The sequence below is a fragment of the Talpa europaea genome (assembly GCF_964194135.1).
Source record: "Talpa europaea genome assembly, chromosome: 10".
Lineage (NCBI taxonomy): Eukaryota > Metazoa > Chordata > Mammalia > Eulipotyphla > Talpidae > Talpa > Talpa europaea.
Window position 1 is genome coordinate 112,669,431 of NC_140077.1, and position 13,927 is coordinate 112,683,357.

At 40.5% G+C, this 13,927-nt stretch overlaps 1 protein-coding gene across 7 annotated transcripts in view; it reads left to right on the top strand.

The window, feature by feature from the left end:
- ELF2 (E74 like ETS transcription factor 2) overlaps window positions 1-11,717 on the top strand; it is a gene marked incomplete at both ends in the record, with an annotated part of 50,339 nt that extends 38,622 nt beyond the window's left edge. For 2 of the 7 annotated variants that reach the window (XM_084245847.1, XM_084245850.1), the window contains 6 exons: window positions 1,147-1,260; window positions 2,551-2,724; window positions 5,481-5,567; window positions 9,328-9,520; window positions 10,354-10,704; window positions 11,090-11,717. In XM_084245847.1, the coding sequence (XP_084101973.1) occupies window positions 1,147-1,260; window positions 2,551-2,724; window positions 5,481-5,567; window positions 9,328-9,520; window positions 10,354-10,704; window positions 11,090-11,717 (1,547 nt within the window). The remainder of the gene's footprint in view (window positions 1-1,146; window positions 1,261-2,550; window positions 2,725-5,480; window positions 5,568-9,327; window positions 9,521-10,353; window positions 10,705-11,089) is intronic. The other 5 variants (XM_084245848.1, XM_084245851.1, XM_084245849.1 and 2 more) reach the window with 3 other exon arrangements.
- Between the last annotated feature and the right edge of the window lie 2,210 nt (window positions 11,718-13,927).

The window sequence follows — 13,927 nt, forward strand, 5'->3', positions numbered from 1 at the left end:
ACATCTTGAGGAAAATGTATCAAATTAGAAGGTGTTCTATATTCTTGTTTCCGGACCTCTTAACAAGTGAAATCGTCGGGACTTTTAAGTCAGGATGTGAAATTAATATATTGCTAAGATAAAAAGTTTGTGCTCGAATCACCAATTTTCTTGTAAGGTCAGTGGGTTGTCCTTAGCTTCAGTACATAAAAGAGGTGTTTACATGCCTACTAAAAGACAGCCCTCTTTACCTCCGGCAGTCTTTAGGGAGTAATAAATGATCCCCATTTATTGGATTGTTCTCGATATGCCAGACACAGTACATACTTTCTTTATGGAAATTACTTCATACTGTATGAGGTAATTAATACTCCTGTTTTGTGGGAGAGGAAATTGAGTCTTACACGAAATTATGTTGCAGGCTTAGGATAATAGAAACTGTAAGTGGCAGCGATTAGAACCCAATATTGATAGCCCAAACTGCTGATGTACTGTTTCACAAGTAATTTAATCAGCAAACCATAAAGTAATTAGCTAGAAGAGAAGTTTAGAAAAGGCCTCATGGGGGGCACCCCCATAGAAACACTTCTGAAATTGTCTTAGGTGAAGCCCAGTGATGTCCAGAAAGGTCCTGAAGGAGAGAGCAAGTTGGTATTTATTGTGACGAGTGTTCCCAAGTGCTCCCATGCTAAAGCTAATGAACTCACCGAAAGGGTCTGCAAGAACTGAATTCATGACGATAACTTAGAAATGTGTGTTTCTGCTGGATTCTCTTAGGCTGTGCATTGATTTTAGGGGCACTGTATCAAAGTATATAATTGATCACATAGATGCTAGTCTACAACCATCCTTGCCCTCCCAGCTCTTATCCAGTTACTTTTGGCCTAAACTTGATACAGGGTTCAGATTTCAAGGGTCTTTGTTTTCCTTTGGATAAGATTCAGAAATTTCTCAGTAATTTCCAGTCAAGTTCAATAGTTGCTTTATAATCAACACTCATTATGAAGTATTGATAATAGATTGCTTTGGTTTTTAAATTATTTCTGTAAATTTATGCAGACTAATAGATCAATGATTTATTTAGAGTGATTAATATTTATTTTTCTTGTATGTTATTTGGTGCATTTTTAATTGAGTAGAGCTTGTGTCCCCCCCCCCCCCCCCCAGTGGAAGCATCAGTTCATGGCAGTAATGCTCACTGTACAGATAAGACGATTGAGGCCGCCGAAGCCCTGCTTCATATGGAGTCTCCAACCTGCCTGAGGGATTCGAGAAGTCCTGGTATGTGAACTGTTCTTTCTCATATGAAACACTGTCGCTTCACTTCATATATCTAGAATGAATTTTATTCTTACTGGATTATTGTTGTGGTCAAGGCCTGTTACACATGAATTCCAGGGATAGCAATTACTTGATCTATATTTGCAAAGTTCCCATACTTTAAATACTTACCACAGTAGATGATGCAGAAGACACCTGCTATGGGTGGAATGTCTGTTTCCTTTAGTTTCCTGGGTAAATTAAACCTTTGTAGTCCTTAAGGATAAATGGGGGACAGTGGATTATTGGGGCCACTTTCACTCCTTTATTCAGTGGTTCATAGGCAGAAACTCTGTGGAAGTGTCTGTCATGGAGAGAGGAGCCAGTGCCCACCATTTCCTCACACTTTCAAACAGCGAGTTTTCCTTCCATTGTCCCCCTTTTCTTTTAAGTCTGCCACTGAGAGAGTCAGTTTGTCCTAATTTTGACTTGTCCTACTTTCAGGTGACTGTCCAAATGGTAATTTGACTTAATACAGTAAAATTGACCCTCCTCAAGGGGTTTACAATAAATACTAAGAGCAGCCATCCTTTTTAATTAGACCAGCAATCCCATGTATTATGCACAGATGTGAGAAGGAAATTAGGTCATATTGGCCCAATGTATTAGCCCATGATAGTAACTAATGACTATCCCTTAATAATATCCTTGTCGTGCATACTGGCAGGAAGGTGGAACAACGTTTGTTTATGTTATTGGATACCAAATAACACTCTTTAGTGCTATTTTAATGAGCCAAAATATCAGGTCTATTCTATTAAATAAAGTTATAAATTTTGAAAAATATATTCACTGGACCGTAATGACCAGGTTTTGTTTTACTTTTCATTGCATATTTCTTGTTTAACATTTTCTATGTTGTGTGTTTATTACCAGTTGAAGAATAATGATGGGTATGTGGAAGGGCAGTAATTCCTAATGAACTCACTTTTAATATCACACTCAAATGTCAATTGTCAAAATAATTCAGTCTTCTGTAATGAACTTGGACATATCTGAAAATGAGGAATCAGGGGTGACCACCCATCATCACTGTCTTACCCAAAGGACTAACATTTCCTTCAAGTCCGTTTTCTTTGCATTTATTTATTTATTGTAGCGCATATTGCATATTCAGCAAATTCACTTCAAGCTCTTCTCTTGCTTTGATGAATTCCTAATGAGCCTCATGTCTACTAAATACTGAACTGTCCTTAATTAAGAAGCATTTGTAGGGGTGGGAAGTTTTAATTTCTCAACTTTTTTTTATAGTGGAAGTATTTGTCCCTCCTTGTGTATCAACTCCAGAATTTATCCATGCTGCTATGAGGCCAGATGTCATTACGGAAACTGTAGTGGAGGTGTCAACTGAAGAGTCTGAACCAATGGATACCTCTCCTATTCCTACGTCACCCGATAGCCATGAACCAATGAAAAAGAAAAAAGGTAGAGTGTATTTATATGTTTCTGGAAAAGCTGCTTCTGCAATATTTTTTGCTGTCTTTTTTCCCTTCAAGGACATGGGAAATATATGCTTGGTGTTGTCTTAACTAGATATTCTCACAGAATCAGCAAATTGAGACTTCAATTTTGTATTTTAACAAGCTCATACTGTTGCAGGGAGCTAGTATTTGGGCCCTAAAAGAAGTTGCCTGAAAATGGTAACAGGTGTTAGACATGCAGAGGGCAGTCAGTCACTGCCTATTTGTCTACTTTCTGGTCCTTTTAGCTACTTAAAAAGTTAACTATAAAAAAATCCATTCTCTTTTTCATAATCTTAGCTTTCTCACTTCTGTGTGGGCATTACGTCCAGTGTTACTCAGTTTCCTGGACCTGCTGTGCTGGAACACTGAGGTTCCCCGTAGAGACTTGTGTGTGGAATTGACTCACCAGTGGGTGAAGGGCCTTCCCACTTAGTCTCTGTTGCTGAAACCTCTGCTCATTTGATCCCGCTGGGTGAGGCACGAGGCTCTAGCATGTTTTCAATAGCTGGAGGAGCTGGGTAGCAAGTGGGTCCTTTTCCTATTTGAATCAAAGACAAAACCGTCAGGAGATGTGTGCTCACCTAATCCCGCTGTTCTCACATTTCAGAGTTGGGGGAGGAAAAAGAAAAAAATAAGGGGGAAATTGTGTATTTGTGGCTAAGGACTATTACACGGTTAGGTTTAAGAGCTGAGCCTTTGTATTTCCAGAGCTTTTAATAGATTTGCAAATGTGCATTCTGCATTTCCTAGAGAAGATATACCATGCTGTGCTCTAAAAGTTAGACTACAGAACCCTTCTTCCACTGAGGAGCAACCTGTTTCTTAGGGAATATTGATTTGGAAATGCTGCTTTATAAGAAAAGAAAAGAAAATCCTTTGGGGCTAACCTTCTCATTAAGGGAGTTGGGCTTGTGTGCTTAAATTCAGGAGATGGCTAACATCAGTTTTATTACTGATGTTTATAGCATTTCTATAAATGTTCTTAAATTGAGAAATTAAGCTGTATCCTAACAAGGAGGTCAGAGAACTTTCCATTTTAATTATCATCAAGGCATACTTTTTATTGACTATAGAATTACCATAATAAAATTCTAGGGCACAAGAGCTATGCATTTGCAAATGTAAATTAAGACACTTTATAACTTTTTTACCTCTAGATAATCCTTGTTAATAAAAAATAGAGTGCCATGGGCCTCCCCTGGTGGCGCAGCGGTTGAGCGCTGGGCTGTGAGGCTGCCCGCAGCCTCTGCAACGCCAGTTCGTTCCCCGGCCGCCGGCAAGGGTCCTACCAAAAAAAAAAAAAAAATAGTGTGCCATGTCTGTTAGTAATAATATATAATCTGAAAATAGAACATACTGGAAATTCCCAGCCTCCTTCTGGAGTTTCCCTTACCTGCCAGCATTCATCCACCAGTGTGCAGGATTGAATACAGTTCATTCCAGACTTTGTTGTCTTTAGTGTAAAGAAGTCTAGCCCTCACTGTCCTGGCTATCCTGATGCTAGTCGGTCTGAGAATATATGCCTTATGGCAGAAATGTGAAACAAAGGGCATATTTATTAGACATGAAATAATTACTGAGAAGATTATTAGCCTTACAAGGTACTCACACATTGAGGTGTGGAATGAAAATTTTATGCTTAAATTCTGATTGATTGGCTCAGTCAGAGCAGTAGAGTGTTTAAAGTAATATTTTTTACTTTTCCTCATTTGAGCTCAAAGGGCTTTGCAGATTATCAGATCCTCTTCATTAAGTAGGTGACATTTCCCCTAACAATTCTGTAGAACAACAAGTAAAAAGTTGTACTAGAAATTGTTTCCATTGACCCATTATTGGAAAAGGTTTACAGTTGGAGACTGACCATAGAAGTAGATTTTGTAGCACCCGACTTGCATATGCACAGACATTAGTACCAAGTAACTGCTATAATGTGAAATTGCGTAAGTGCTTTTAATGCTCTTTTTTTTTTTAAAAAAAAAAAAAAGATTTATTTATGTATACAAGATCTGGGGTGTTGTAGGCCAGAGGTGCAGGGGGATCAGAGCATTTACCAGAGTGGGGAGCAGAAGAGGCAGATCTACTGCAATACACTGCTGAGGGGAGCAGCGGGCGAACAGGAGACATTTGCTGCGCCATGTGGGTCAGCCTCCCTGGCTGGGGATCGAACTTATGTTGCAGTGGCTTGGGGATAGCTTGATAGTGCTGAGACTTTAACCCGTGCTCTCTTTAAAAAGAATTTATTGTAGGGCCTCCCCGGTGGCGCAGCGGTTGAGCGCTGGGTTGCGACGCTGCCCGCGGCCTCTGCGGCGCCGGTTCGATCCCCGGCTGCTCCCCGCCACCGGAGGAGGGTCCCACATGGCACGCAGACCTCTCCTGCCGCCCGCTGCTCCCCTCAGCATTGTACTTCGGTCCTTCTGCCTGCTCTGCTCCCCGCTCTGGCTCTGGTGAATTCTCTCACCCTCCCGCGCTTCTGACTGTACCCAGTGCATGTATAAACAAAAACAAACAAACAAACAAATAAATAAAACATGCCTCTATAAAAAAAAAAAAAGAAATTTAAAAAAAAAAAAAAGAATTTATTGTATACGTTGAGCATATTACACTGCAAACAAGCATCCAGTTTCATGAGTAGTGTGTTAGCCAAGAGTCCTGCTAATCGTGCTTCTGTTGTTACCTTTCCTGCATTCAGTGTATGGTTTCAATATCTTATTTTTTCAGTTGGCCGTAAACCAAAGACCCAGCAATCACCAATTTCCAACGGGTCTCCTGAATTAGGTATAAAGAAGAAACCCAGAGAAGGAAAAGGTAATTGGGGAGAGGGCTATTTTGGAGGTGAGATGACTTTCTCACTCAGGTGGCTGAAACATACTTGCCTTTCTAAAGGAATTCTTTCTAGTACATGTATATGTGGGAGTCCTGTCTTTGGTATATAGTTAATCAGGGGCTCGAGCAGCACTACCTGGGGAGCTTTTTCTAATTCTCCGTGCCCAACTCTTTTCTTATTGGCTGTGCTATGGGCAGGCATTTTTCTTTGGAAAAGAGCCTAAGAGGAGCAACCTGTGCACGTTTAGAAGCACCATCATGGGGCAGGGGAGTAATCGCTCATTCTCACTGGGCCCTTAGAATTGAAAAAGGTTTACAAGTAAGACTTATTTCTGATACATAATTTCTTTCCTTTTTTTTTTTTTTTTTTTAAAGATTGATTTATTTATGCATACAAGAGCTGGGGTACAGGCCAGAGATGCTGGGGGTGAGAGGATTCACCAGAGGCAGAGTGGGGAACAGAACAGGCAGGCAGACTGAAACGCACTGCTGAAGGGAGCAGCGGGCAAGTCAGGAGAAGTCTGCTGGGCCGTGTGGGTTGCTCCCTGGCTGGCGGGGGATCGAACTCGTGTTGCAGAGGCTGCGGACTGCTTCATAGTACTGTGCTTAACCCCTTGCACCACCAGGGAGGCCCCTGATACATAATTTCTTAACTAATAGAAGCTATGCAAGAATTTAAGGCAAGTCAACATTTTTCAGTCATCTTGGTTACACCATGGTTTGATTTGGAAATGTGTCTATATTTTCATGTATCCCCATTGAAAACAAAAATAGCAACAAGCCCTTGTGCACGCAGTCTGCCCTCACTGCCCCCCAGGCTCTTTGTTTGTTGGATAAGTTGATTCCAACCTTTTTTTTTTAAACAGTGGTTTTAGAGAGTTCTGATAATCTGACAGCTAGACATTTATCACTTCCGTGAATGAATATTCAGACTAATATTTAATACTTGAATATACTTTGGATAAATACATTCAGATTTATTCTGTCCTCATTAGGAAGTCTGACTTATAATAATTAAGTCCTTAATAAAAAAGTTCTAGTAAGCCTGCCAAGGAATTTGTTGTTTAGACCGACAATATCCAGTTACATTCAGCTCTTTATTTATTCAGGAGTTTATAAATCAATTTTGTCAGATTTGTCTGTCTGTGGTCACTTTACATTTATAACATCTTAGGTTTTATCATTTAATTTTATTTTAAACTTACATAATAGTAAATACTAGGAAACGAAACTGTAAACATACAGTTATTATTTTAAAAATAATCATCACCACTGGTATCTCTGGGTTTCTGGAACTCAAAAAACCTTTTGCTTAGCACTGGAGAAAAATTTGCAGCAAACTGTTTACCAATCAAAATCACTTTGATTAAAATTTCAGTCTTGTATTAAATTTGAGGCAATATGTTATATAATGTGAGGATTAAAGTTACTGGTCCCACCTGGATTAAAAATCCACCCAGTAGTTCTGCTTCTGCAAAATTAATGCTGATAGTCTCCTAAGCTTAGTGAATAGTGTTTGATGAGGGCTGCCCAATCTGGTTTCTGTTTCCTTAAAAAACCAGAAATAGAATTGTAGGTTCTAACTTGGGGAAAGGGGCTGGGGTGGAGTGAGCATTTAAAAATGGGTAACTTGAGGAATGTCAATGAATCTAATTAGTTCTACAAACACGGAGGCATTCGGTTCCCTACTGTGTACAAGACATTGTATTGTACAGAAAACTTCCAAAGTGAATTCTCTGTCACTGTTATATGTTTACTCATCAGCCCTGAGGATCTCCTGGTCATAAACAAAATAAAAATCCTCCACTGCATATCTAAGTTGGTTTGAAATAGCAAGTGATTTTAGGTACTGCTGATGTAATAGGGCTGCAGACATGGAAATGTAACATTGTGAGGTTGAAGGGTAATCTTTTTTAGATCAGGAGAGGCACACTAGACTCACCTATGGGCTAATAAATACTCAAATTTCAGGGAAATCAGGATGAAAATGAGTGGCCAGCCTTTAGGTGGAGTAGCAGTGGCTCCGTTTCAAAGCTGGGCACCCTGAAGGTCTCGTGTAGCCAGTAATTTGTATCTTGGTTTGAGGATAATAAAGGCACAGTGAGTTGGCGCCTAGGGAGGACCCTGGTGAGTGCATCTTTGCCTCAGGATTCTTCCCTGGTTCTTCTAGCAGCTATAAGCGCCTGTGCTCCCTCAACCTTGCAGGGGGAGTAAAGCATCACCTGAAAAGCCCAGCGTGGTTGTCTTAGCCACTGCCGACTGCACTTCCCCTCCAGAGGGAAAAGCGCTGATCCCTTCCTTCTGGGATTAAGTTCCTTGCATTCCCTGCCCATATCCCACCTTTGTCAGCTTTGAACACTTCATGACGTCTTAAGATGCCCTTTTTTTTTTCTGCTCCTGAAATCCCAAACATTATTTTCCTCTCATTGATTTAGAATATAATTATATGTTGAGTTGTAATAATGTTACATTGTTTCAGCTTTTATTTCTTGTATTGTTTAACTTGCCATCTACTCTTTTCTCAACTAAGTTGTAAAATCCTTGAGTTGCAAGGACTTATGTCTTCATTTTCAAGTTTTGCTTTAGCGTGATCAATTGTTATATGTAGTTAATGTTTGATGAATACTTAGGAGTTGCTGAGTTACTTTTTAGTCTTTTTAAGGAGCTCATGGTAAGAAAAATGGTTTTAAATTACTGAGGTATTCATATGTAATAAAAGTGTTCTGTTATATTAACTTTCACTGTACTGAGTATGGTCACTAAAAAGGGACTAGCAATTTTTAAAATACCTGTTTTTAGGGGTTGTAGCTTTCACTGATACAAAATTTAAATTGACTGACAGTCCAGAGGATAGTAATGAGAGTCTATTTCTAAAGGGTCATACGATATTTTGCACTTTTTTTTTTTTAAAGATTTATTATTTATTTATTTGTTTATTTATTTATACAAGCACTGGGGTACAGTCAGAAGCGCGGGAGGATGAGAGAATTCACCAGAGCCAGAGTGGGGAGCAGAACAGGCGGAGTGATGAAATACACTGCTGAGGGGAGCAGCGGGCATGGCAGGAGAGGTCTGCGCGCCATGTGGGACCCTCGCCGGCAGCCGGGGATCGAAGTGGCGCCGCAGAGTCTGCAGGCAGCTTTGCAGCCCAGTGCTCAACCGCTGCGCCACCAGGGGAGGCCCATATTTTGCACTTTTCTTAAGACATATTCCTCAGAATTTGTGCCTATAGGTTAATCAAGGAAAAGTGTTGCTGCAAAAGGACCCTTTTAGATTGATACCTGAAAGTTAAGTGCTTTGGGGCTTTGTATAAATTTATTTTACTGAGAATTTAAATCTATGTGAATGAATAAATTTGATTGTTAAATTTAGGTTCACTTTGTGTTGTGCTTTTTGCCCTTTCACTTTCCGCAACTCAAAATCTAGGCTAGGGTGGTAAATGCATATGAGCTAGCACAGACCCCAGGATCTCGGTTGTATTAATATAACTGGCAGCGTACAGTAGCATATGAATGTTAAAAACCAGCCAGTCAAGCATATTTTGGATTTTCATGTTAGAATGAAAGGTTACTTACCAAACAACACAATTTGAGGTTGTACAAGTGATTGTTAATATAGTCCAGTATTTAATGACAGTCGAGGTACATTTATGTTTCCCCAGTGGGAAATAAATTTTTTACCCACCATAATTAAATATTTTCATTAGTGAACTTCTAATCAATGTCTATCATTGTTTTCAAAGGAAACACAACCTATTTGTGGGAGTTTCTTTTAGATCTACTTCAAGATAAAAATACTTGTCCTCGGTATATTAAGTGGACTCAGAGAGAAAAAGGCATATTCAAGCTTGTGGATTCAAAGGCTGTTTCTAAGCTTTGGGGAAAGCATAAGAACAAACCAGACATGAATTATGAAACCATGGGACGAGCTTTGAGGTAAGAACACAAGAGAGTGTAGTTTTCAAACAAAACTTATCATTTTATACTGTCTATGAGCAGTTTAAAGAGAATCTGTAAAAATTCCTTATTTATTGTAACTTTTAGTTTTGGGGGTATTCTAGAGGGGTTTCTTGGATTTGGAGGTAGATGAGAGGAATTTTGTCTAGATGTCTAATATCTTGGTCATTGGGCCATCCATTTTTGCAGAAAATGAGCTTTTGCACTTAAGTGGAACGTTAAGTTGTATACCTCTAAGAAAATTAAACCCCAACAAAATATAGTTTGCAGATTGTTAATTTGCTTTTTCAAAAAGTTCCTGCGAATTTATTTTAATGGATTTGTCTGCATGTGAACATTTTCTCATCAGTTTTGTCAGTTTGAGGCACCACAGATCTTTGTGATGAACGTGGCTTCTTCTGTAAGTGAATGCATAGTTGATGTGACAGGATTCGCATACCCCACAGGTTGCCTCTATTTAAGCATGGCTTAGATAATTTTTCACTTAGCGCAGCTTGTTTTTTATAGCCTTCAAAAATCACCAGTTTTTTACCAATGTGTGTAAAATTAGGTTAAATTGCTTTAAGAGAATGAGCTTACAACATAGTGTGACAGAGCTCAAGGTCATAGGACTCTGGCACCAGGTCCCAGCCTCAATTCTACTCCAAGCCCTCAGCTCGTTGAACAGCTCAGGCTGTATTACAGGAACAAGTGAACGTTTCTGTTAGCATCCACTCTGTATGGTATTTTGGGGTTTGTTTGGGGTTTTTTTTTTGGGGGGGGAGTGGCCGGGAAGTGATACATCTGATTCAGTTAGTGCTTTTTCCTTGCAGATATTATTACCAAAGGGGTATTCTTGCAAAAGTCGAAGGACAGAGACTTGTATATCAGTTCAAAGATATGCCCAAAAACATAGTGGTCATCGATGATGACAAAAGTGAAACCTGTAATGAAGATTTAGCAGCAGCTACAGATGAAAAATCATTAGAACGCGTGTCACTGTCTGCAGAAAGTCTCCTGAAGGCAGCAACATCTGTTCGTGGAGGGAAAAACTCATCTCCTCTGAACTGCTGCAGAGCAGAGAAGGGTGTGGCTCGGGTGATGAATATCACTTCCCCTGGCCATGATGCGTCCTCCAGGTCCCCGACCACCACCGCGTCCGTGTCAGCACCAGCAGCGCCAAGGCAAGTGAGGGAGCCGCTTGCAGTAGTGTAGGCACTTTCTAGAAAGCTCCTTTGCTGCACCTCCCCATGTGTCCCTTTCACGTAACATTCTAAGTACCCACTGTTGTCAGGGACTTTGAAAAAAATGCTTCCTGACTTGATGTTAAAGTAGATGTCTCTTCTAATGTGACATCTAATGTCTCATCTAATTGGTTTTTGTGATTTTATAGGTGGGCCTTAATATGAGTTGTTTTTTAAAATCTGTTTCATATTCTAAAATTTAGGGGTTGTCAGTACATCGGTAAACTTTGGGAGCATTAGTGTCCATTTTGGGCTATCGTTCACCTCTTTGCTCACCATATTCTAACTGAGCAGTAAATATAATCAGCTTCTTTCTTTAACCTAGGACAGTTCGTGTGGCGATGCAAGTACCTGTCGTCATGACGTCACTGGGTCAGAAAATTTCAACGGTGGCAGTTCAGTCCGTTAATGCTGCTGCGCCGTTAATAACCAGCACTAGCCCAACCACAGCAACCTCTCCAAAGGTGGTTATTCAGACAATCCCTACTGTGATGCCTGCCTCCGCTGAAAATGGAGACAAGATCACCATGCAGCCAGCCAAAATCATCACCATCCCTGCCACACAGCTTGCACAGTGTCAGCTGCAGACAAAGTCCAGCCTGGCTGGGTCGGGAAGCATTAACATTGTGGGGACTCCACTGGCGGTGAGAGCGCTCACCCCGGTCTCCATCGCCCACGGGACCCCTGTAATGAGACTCTCCGTGCCCACCCAGCAGGCCTCCGGCCAGACTCCCCCCCGGGTGATTAGCGCGGTTATCAAGGGGCCGGAGGTTAGGCCGGAGGCCGTGGCCAAGAAGCAGGACCCTGACATGAAGACTCTGCAGCTGGTGCAAGAGGAGAAACCGGCCGACGGCAGTAAGACGGTGACTCATGTGGTGGTGGTCAGCGCGCCCTCCGCCATCGCCCTGCCGGTGAGCATGAAGACGGAAGGACTGGTGACTTGCGAGAAGTGAGTGCAGCCGCCGCGGACTCCGCCCGTTAGCGTGGTACTGACGTAAATATTCGCAAGGGATGTTAGTAAGGAAAGTCAGAGGAAGACTTTAAAACATTTTTAATGCAGATGAGAAAACAATCAGACTTACTGGAAATAAATTACCTATCCCATGTTTCAGTGGGAAATGAACTCCATGTTGAGATGCTGACAGAAAACTGCCTCTTCCAGCAGGAAACAAGCGAACCCATCAGTATGGATCAGGAGGGACCAACAAGCAGCTCACTACAAAGTCACGTTACACTAAGACTTGGAACACTAACATTCTGTGAGAGGTTACACAGTTTCCGGAGGGGAGGGGTTGGGGTGGGTGATCTCATTGTTACATATAGCAATTTTTGATGCATTTTATATGCATACCAGCAATTATTACTGTGTTCACACAGAACTCACTTAACTGGTGCTATGTGAAGACTCTGCTAATATAGGTATTTTAGAATGTGAATTGAAGAACGGATCCAAAAGCTTCAGAAAGAGGATAGCAAAAAAAGATCTAGTGCGATTTTATATATATATATATATATATATATATATATATATATATATATATATATCATATAGCTTAAGCTGATTTAAAACAAAGGCCTTAGACTAAAATTTTTGGTTTTCTTTCTTGAAATAAGCTAATGGCTTGTTTGTGTAAAGCTTTTTTATTAAAAGAAAAATTTTAAAAATCTTGTACCTAGCACAGTATTGTTATAGAATTTACATGTAACATTTTATATGGTAGTTTAAGTCTGTCAGTTTCTTAATTGTGGACGAACGAACAGTCGGCCCCGGCCTCTTGCCTCCAAGCCTGTCGCTCACGCAGCCCCGGGCACCTGCGCAGACGTGGCAGCAGTTTTGCTGTCACTTGGAAGTTCAGGCTCAGCATGAATTCGTGCCAGGTAGCTCTAATACCTGGAGTTTTCTTTCTTTCTTCCTTTCTTTTTGTTTTCTTTTCGGTTGCTGTTTGAGGGACAGTACCAGTGTTCAGACCTGAACTACAGTAGTTTGTATATTCAACATTTGAAGTATATTCTATTTTGTTGTACTCTTGTTTCAAAGTGTATTCAAGTAGGTTTTCTGAAATATAGAAATGAAATTTATCTTGTGTTTTGGTCTCTGGTGATAATTTATAACAATATTCAAAAGCTAGGATAGAGATTGTTTCACTTACAAAGTAAGAAAAAAAAAGTCCTATTTCTCCTTCCCAACTACGTGCGAAGAAATTCTGCTTTTTTGTTCTGCATTAATATTCGGCAGGTACCTGCATGTTGCTGCTTCCTTTCTGATTACTCTCACGAAATCGAGAACATTTTACTTAACAGTGAGCTCACTGTTTTAATGTTGGCCATACCTATTGGACGTCAGACTATGTTTCTCAGTCAGACCTGTGCACAGGGTCGGGAAGAACAAGAACTAGCCTAGCCCTTCTACAGATAAGGAAAGGGAGCACCAAGGGGTTCTAGCAACTTCTGATTTCATACCAAACTAAGTCCTATGACTCCCCATCTTGACTCTTTCTATTCCAAAGAAAAGCTGTCTATTTTTACATCTTTTAGAAATTTAAATAAACGGATACTTAATATTTTGTGGCCTTTAATTGTCTATTTGATCAGATACTGCTCAGGTTGACATAATTTTTCTAACCTTATTGTCCTTTTTTTAGCTTTCCTAACCTGATGGTACTTACAGTATATGCTCATAGAAATACTCACTTGATTCTTACACCATTTGGGAGTTGATCTCAAATTCTCCCTCCTTCTTAAACTCTCCAAGTATTTTAACTTGTAAAATGGTGTCCTGTGTGCCTTGGTATGTACTCATACTGTCTTCTTTGTACTGTCCTTTCACTCGTCAGCCTCATCCGCCTCGTCTTCTGTATACTGCACCTCCTGCCCCCGCCCTGCCCCAACCGCGGAGTGCATGCGATTGCAGACCTGACTGAGTTAGGTGCCTCTGCTGAGCTGTGCTACGGAAGATAGCTAAAAGAAATGAATTTAAATAAATCATTCTTCCCCTCAAGTCACATTAACTGGTTCTAATTAGGTCAGGCCAAGGTGCTCTAGCATGCCTCCACCACTCTGCCTGGACATTTTTTGTTTCTCTTTTAGAGTAAGTACACCGAAGGTCCAGATTTAGAAACACGTGTTGAACAATGTCTGTGATCAGTGTTCTCTGCTGACTGAA